This window comes from Orycteropus afer, unplaced genomic scaffold (assembly GCF_000298275.1).
Source record: "Orycteropus afer afer isolate SDZICR_OR568_19922 unplaced genomic scaffold, OryAfe1.0 scaffold00018, whole genome shotgun sequence".
In the NCBI taxonomy this organism is placed as follows: Eukaryota; Metazoa; Chordata; class Mammalia; order Tubulidentata; family Orycteropodidae; genus Orycteropus; species Orycteropus afer.
The window spans coordinates 1715625-1722993 of NW_006921605.1; the positions used below are offsets into that span (position 1 = coordinate 1715625).

The 7369-nt window shown below is 57.2% G+C and overlaps 1 protein-coding gene across 1 annotated transcript; it reads left to right on the top strand.

Moving 5' to 3' along the window:
* The first annotated feature begins 202 nt into the window (after positions 1–202).
* On the top strand, positions 203–1855 carry ACTG1 (actin gamma 1). The gene is made up of 5 exons (XM_007959588.2): positions 203–328; positions 403–642; positions 922–1360; positions 1444–1625; positions 1712–1855. Exons 1-5 carry the CDS (start codon positions 206–208, stop codon positions 1853–1855), a joined length of 1128 nt encoding a protein of 375 aa, XP_007957779.1. The 5' UTR covers positions 203–205.
* The last annotated feature ends 5514 nt before the right edge of the window (positions 1856–7369 follow it).

The following is a 7369-nucleotide window of genomic DNA, read 5'->3' on the forward strand; positions in this document are numbered from 1 at the left end:
CAGGGCGGCCCTTTGTTCCCGGCGGGCGCCGCACTGCGGAGCCCCCGGCCGCGGCGCCCTGGGCGGGGGTGGGGAGGCCTGGTTACGTAAAGGCCCGGAAGCCGGAGCCGTTACTGGGCGACTGCCCTTCCGGGTGGGCTGGGCGCTTGGGCGCCCTCGGAGCACGAGGCCCCGCTGAGTCGGTAACGTTTCCAGACAGATCACCATGGAAGAGGAGATCGCCGCCCTCGTCATTGACAACGGCTCTGGCATGTGCAAGGCCGGCTTCGCCGGCGACGACGCCCCCCGCGCCGTCTTCCCGTCCATCGTCGGGCGCCCCCGGCACCAGGTGAGTGGAGTGCGCCTTCCGCGCGGCGCGGCGCCCGCTGTGCGCTCGGCACTAACGCGGCCGGCTTCTTGCAGGGTGTCATGGTGGGCATGGGCCAGAAGGACTCGTACGTGGGCGACGAGGCCCAGAGCAAGAGAGGCATCCTGACCCTGAAGTACCCCATCGAGCACGGCATTGTAACCAACTGGGACGACATGGAGAAGATCTGGCACCACACCTTCTACAACGAGCTGCGCGTGGCCCCCGAGGAGCACCCGGTTCTGCTGACTGAGGCGCCCCTGAACCCCAAGGCCAACAGGGAAAAGATGACCCAGGTGACTGCTCGGGTGCCGCCCGGGGCTCGCCGCCTGCCTCCCGAACCGTTTTCAGCCGGCCGTTTTGATTTCTTGGAATTCAAGTGTCTCTTTCGCTGTTTCCAGGGCTCTCTTCCTCTCCTGGCATTTCCTCCCTGAAGCCTCCAGGTTTCTTGTGTGTGTCCCGCCCGCCTCCCTCTCCTTTCTCCACTCATCACATGGGTCGCATGGGGCATGTGGCGTGTGTCGCACGGGGCGCCCGGGGGCCCTGCTGCGCACTAACGCCCGCCTGTCCCGCAGATCATGTTCGAGACCTTCAACACCCCCGCCATGTACGTGGCCATCCAGGCAGTGCTGTCCCTGTACGCGTCGGGCCGCACCACCGGCATTGTCATGGACTCCGGCGACGGTGTCACCCACACCGTGCCCATCTACGAGGGCTACGCCCTGCCGCACGCCATCCTGCGTCTGGACCTGGCCGGCCGCGACTTGACCGACTACCTCATGAAGATCCTCACTGAGCGGGGCTACAGCTTCACCACCACGGCCGAGCGGGAGATCGTGCGCGACATCAAGGAGAAGTTGTGCTACGTCGCCCTGGACTTCGAGCAGGAGATGGCCACGGCGGCCTCCAGCTCCTCGCTAGAGAAGAGCTACGAGCTGCCCGACGGCCAGGTGATCACCATCGGCAACGAGCGCTTCCGGTGTCCGGAGGCGCTGTTCCAGCCCTCCTTCCTGGGTAGGTGCTGTGGCCTCGGGGCTCCGCGGCTGGGGGGGTGCGCGGCGGGGTGGCCTAGCCACTAAGGGCACCTTCTGTCCCAGGGATGGAGTCGTGTGGCATCCACGAGACCACGTTCAACTCCATCATGAAGTGCGATGTGGACATCCGGAAGGACCTGTACGCCAACACGGTGCTGTCGGGCGGGACCACCATGTACCCCGGCATCGCCGACCGCATGCAGAAGGAGATCACGGCGCTGGCGCCCAGCACGATGAAGATCAAGGTGGGTCCCGGGGGTGGCGGGGCCGGATCCCCAGCCGGCTCGCAGGGGCCTCCGTGCTGACGCTCGCGTGTCTCTGGCCTTTGCAGATCATCGCTCCCCCGGAGCGCAAGTACTCGGTGTGGATCGGCGGCTCCATCCTGGCCTCGCTGTCCACCTTCCAGCAGATGTGGATCAGCAAGCAGGAGTACGACGAGTCGGGCCCGTCCATCGTGCACCGCAAGTGCTTCTAAACGGACTGCCAGCAGGTGCCGCCTGCCGCATGAGCTCGTCCCCGAGTGCAGGGTTGCCCGCGACCCCGTACGCCTCATGCTAGCCTCGTGAAACTGGAAGAAGCCTTCGAAAAGAAATTGTCCTTGAACCCGTAACTATCAGCACTGGAGGGTAGAACTTGTTGCTGATCTTGACCTTGTATTCGAGTTAACTCTTCCCCTGGTCTGTGTTCAATGCCCTGTACATATCTTTGATTTAACCCCTAGTACATGTGACCTGGTCCCTCCGTGGCCCGGGTGAGGGATGACACGGTGTTGAAGTCCCTTGGCTTGGTGAGTCCGCCCCAGCGACCTCGCGGTCTGTGCAGGGTGTTAATGCCAGAGCGAGCGCGCCAGGATGCCCCAGAGGCCAGCAGAGGGCGACGCGGTTTGCGTTGTGTCTGGCGGCCAACAGGGTGGAGCAATCTGAGCCTTAGGACCCAGTTCCTGTCTTGGCTGATGTTCCTCCGCCAGGGCGCCGGGGCTGGCTGCTGGCCTTGAGCTGGAAGTGTTCCTCGCCGGCGCTCCAGGGCTGGTGGCCGGCCCTGAGCTGGAAGACAGTCTGCATTGAAGCCTGTAGATTTATTCATCCTTTTAATTTATGTAAGGTTTTTGTATACGATTCTCTGAAATGACAACAAATTTTGGTTTTCTACTGTCATGTGCGAACGTTAGGCCCCAGCGACACAGCGTTGTGTAAGGAGAAATAAAAGTGCTGCAGTGAACGGTGACTGGCTCCTGTTTGGGGGGGACAGGCCGTGCAGTGGGGTGTCGGCGGGGGGTGGAGGCCCTCCTCGGGCTGGGGCAGCAGTCCCGTTCTCCCAAACACATATTAGGAGTTAGCACTTGAAAATGGTCACTGCGCTGAGACTGGATCCTTGGGCGGGACTCATCCACCAGTAATGGGTGGCTGTGGGCTGAGGGCGGCAGGACCTGTGGCTTCATCAGAGCCTTTGGCTGACTAACTTAAATGTTGAGTGTCCTCACTGGGCACAGGGCGTGCCCCTCAAAAGCACCTGGAGGAACAACATTGGGCAGCACCTCAGCTCACACGTAGCCTCACCTGCAGAGGGGGTTCGGGGCAGCAGGGGTCCTCGTCTTCAGCCACTGTATCAGTGACACAGTCACGGGTCTTCCTGGGTTTTAGGGTTTGATGACTAGGTCACTCACCGAGAGTCAATATGTGGTGTGAAGGTGACATTGAGCACAATTCAGGTTCCAGGAATCGCGGGTCAAACCTGGACATTAGACTGCTCCTGGCACAGTTTCAGGGCTGCCACCAGGCACTGGTAGTCTCTGATAGCAGACCCAGCTGTTCAAAAATTTCCAAACTTTGAAAGAGGCTTTCCCTGGATTGGGTACAAACATCTTGAGAACTGGGAACCTGGAAAAGGGCAGTGTCCTAAGCCTAAAGGACTGCCATTTGTTGCCCCTGGTGACACCAAGGCACAGCCACATTTCCAGAGTGGGGTGGGGTCAGGAACCAGGGTCTGGGGAGATGGGAGCTGACAGCATGGGGCAGAGGGCAGGACTGGCTTCACGTGGGAGCCTGTGCACGTGGTGACTTGTGACAGCCCTGGCAGGTGCCCTGTCAGCTGGGCTGGGAACCTCATTTCCAGCCTGGGGCGGATGCTAGGAGTAGAAGAGGCTGGAGGGGGCTTCAGGAAACTGGGAGACCCACGTGAGACCCCCGTGTGTGGGGGTGGGGCTGAGATGGGGACAAATGTGACCCCCACATACACAGGGAGCAGGAGGGTGGGGAGAGGTGACAGGACACTGGAAAAGCCTGAGAAAAAGGGCAGGCCCTGGCTGTGGGGGGTGGGGCCACATTGGTAGGGCCTGATCCCTGCCCCACCCTTCCTGGGAATGGGACCCGTGGGGAGGGCCCATTGTGTCTCCTGATCAGACTGATGTGCGGACCCAGCTCAGACCCTTGGAAGCCAGTATGGCACTTGCCAGGTGTCATGTACTTGCCCCGCCCCTTACGGTGGTCCAAGAATTCTGCAGCACATGACCAAAGATGTTCAGGCAGCTGAAAAAGTCAAGAAGAAATGCTCACGGTCATCAGCCATTGGAGGGACAGATGAAAGAGCCGTGAGAGCATCTCACCCCAGCACCAACAGCAAAGTCAGAAAAACAAAACAAATGCTGGCGAGGGTGTGGAGAGGCTGGGACCCTCACACCCTGCTGGTGGGGCTGTAAATGCTGCAACCGCTGTGGAAACGGCATGGCGCTTCCTAAAAAGCTGGAAATAGAAGTACCACATGATCCAGCCAGCCCACTCCTAGGTGTGCGCCCTAGAGAGGAGCCGTGACACCAGCCGACACCTGCCCAGCCACGCTCACCGCAGCGCTACTCCCACCAGCAAAAAGATGGAAACCACCTAAATGCCCATCCACGGAGGGACGGACCCACCGACGGTGCTCCATACACACAACGGAATCCACGCAGCTTCAAGAGCAACGAGGACTCTGCGAACATCTCATCACGTGGATGAACTCAGAGGCCACTCTGTGCTGTGTGAAGTCGCTCAATCTCAGGAGGACAGATACTGAGCTTGCTGCTGTAGAAAGTCAGGAGAAGGGTTTCACACAAAAATATTAGCTGGTCACGGGGGTGGGGTGGGGAAGAGAGGGTAAACCCTTAACTAGAGGGCTGACACATGCCGACCTGGGGGGAGGAAAGGTAAGCAAAAAGGAAAAGCAAGTCTAACTGAATCACACCGCTTAGTGGGGTCAGCAGGCCAGCGTCTCCTGCCAGGAGCGACGTGGTTTGCTGGGGCAGGAAGCCTGACTCACCCCGACACACGTGCAGCATCTGGGCAGGAACAAAATGAGGAGGAGGTACAGCCAGATGTGGGAATGGCCAGGGAGAAAGGGACGGACTGAGCGGCAGTCCCTGGGGGCACGCTGGGGACCGGGCTCAGGTGTCAAACTCAACCACTGTGCCAGCTTGTTACGGCCACATTGTGTTCCCCCACAAGGGAAGTTCAAGCCCTAACCCCTAGGACCTGTGTGTGCAACCTTGTTGGAAGTGAGGCCTTTGCAGATGTCAATAGTTAGGAGGCCGTACTGGACTGAGGGGCCTGGTCCCGAGATTGGTGAAGAAGAGACACGTGCGGAGGGAAGACACCACTTGAGGGCGAGACAGATGGGAGTGATGTGACCACAAGCCAAGGGCGCTGGGGTCACGCTGGAGAGGCAAGGACGAGCCCTCTGCAGTGACGTGGCCCTGCCTACACCAGAGTCCAGCCTCGCGGCATCCAGACCATGAGGGTAACCTCCTGTTGTTGTGAGCACCCCCAGTTCGTGGTCCTTTGTTACGGGCACCCCAGGAGACTCACTCGCTATCCACGACCGCTGATTTCCGGACGCCCGCTTGCCAGCTGTCACAGGGCACGCAGTACTGTGCCCGTGGTGGCCGTCAGGGGGCCGCCTCAGCCGTCACAGAGCAGAGCAGCCCCCCGAGCCCTGCCTGGCTGTGATCCTCATGGAAGCACGTCACCAGGCTTTCCTCACCCGGCAGGGCCCCTGGGTGGGTTAGAACCCCCAATCTTCAGGTCCCCAGTTGAGCACACACCGTGTGTGCCACTCAGGGACCTCGTCTCATTTATTCCATCAGTCCTCACTGAAGAGTGCCAGAGTGCCTGAGAGATGGCCCGGGACCAGGCATCTTCACGGCCACGGGGAGGCTGAGCTGCAGGGGCCTGTGCCTGTGACCCTCGCCTCAGAGCCTTGTCGGGATGTGTGGTGTCACCTCAGTCCAGCGTGAAACACCTTAACTGTTCCCTCAACGGTTGCCCTACCAGTTGTGTTGCAGTTGATTCCGACTCTCAGCGCCCCTAGAGGACAGAGTGGAACTGCCCCAGAGGGTTTCCAAGGCTGCATCCTTTAGGGAAGCAGCCAGCCTCATCTTTCTCCCATGGAGCAGCTGGTGGGTTTGAACTGGCCACATTTTGGTTACCAAGCGCTTTTACCACTCAGTCTTCCACCACTGAGGTTTCCTTAACCAGTGTCGTTTCTCCAGTCCCCTCTGCTGAGGGGCCCAAGGGTTGGAGCTTGAGAACCAAAAAGAAGAGAAAGTGTAGCTTCTGTGTTTTTTTTTTTGTTTGTTTGTTTGTTTAATTTGCTTTTATTGTGGGGGAAACATTCACCAGCATAAAAACTTCCCCATTTACAGCTCAGGGACATTGATGACATTTTTCATGTTGTGCCACCATTATTGCTGTCCTTTCTAAAATATCCCCCACCGTTAGCATAAACCCAGTGCCCCGCAAATACCCTTCCCCGTCCTCCTACCCCTGGTAACCACTAAGAATCTTTGGTTTTATCTATCTATCTATCTATCTATCTATCTATTTTCCAACCTGTCTATCTATTTTCCAACCTGTCTAGGAATTTAGTCTCTTCTCTCCTCCCATCCCTGGTAACAAATAAAGCAAGCTTCCTTCCATATATAAACCTTTCTTTGACTTTTTACGATAACAGACTAATACAATATTTGTCCTTCTGTAATGTAATTGACTTATTTCACTTAGCATAATGTTCTCCAAGTTCATCCACGTTATTCAGTGGTTGGAGGATTCTACATCATTCTTTAGGGTTGCATAGTATTCCATTGTGTGTATGTACCATAGTTTCATTATCTACTCTTCTGTTGATGGGCACATAGGTTGTTTCAGTCTTTTTGCTATTGTAATGTGGTAGTTAAGTTTGTGTTTGGGCCTGGTTGAGTGGCTGGGCAGCTGGACGTAGTATTCCCCATGATGAGACTGGTCATCAACTCCATGGTGGACTCTACTGTGAGCAGCTGAGTAGCTGCCTTAGGGATGTGCTCTGCTTCCTGTATGTAAGGAGAAGCCTTGGGGAACAGTCTCTAGCTTATGGCACGCTTGAACCCTGCATGTAGCTGTGCCTTGGTTCAGCAGCCTGCCATGCTCTGCTGATCCTGGGACTTTCAACGGACTTGGATCAGTGGCCTGCCATGTAACATTGGGCCTGTGCCATTTTATTTGTCGACCTTGGGCTTGTAAGCCTCAGCAGCCAACAGCTTCCTGAGTAAAGAGATGCTTCTAGCTTCAGTGGGCCGGGACCAAGAGGTAGAGCTGAAGCCCAAGGTTGAGGGGCTTTCACACAGTCCCTAGAGCCTGGCACCTGGAACTCGGACTTGTAGCCTCCCGAACTATTAAGGGAATAAACTCCTGTTTCCCGTTTGTGGTATATTCTTGTCAGAGCGGCACTAGGGAACCACAACAATGACCAGAGTAGGTGAGACGAAGTCTGGCCGTTCTCGCTTCCAAGGAGCATTCCGGCTGCACTTCCTCCAGGACAGGTCCATGGTACTTCCAGCATTCTTCACCAGCACCACAACTTGAAAGCATCAACTCTTCTTCGGTCTTCCTTATTCATTGTCCAGCTCTCACATGCATATGAGGCAATTGGAAATACCATGGCTTGCCATCGGTTTGCCCATTGGTTTGTTGATTTTATAAATCTT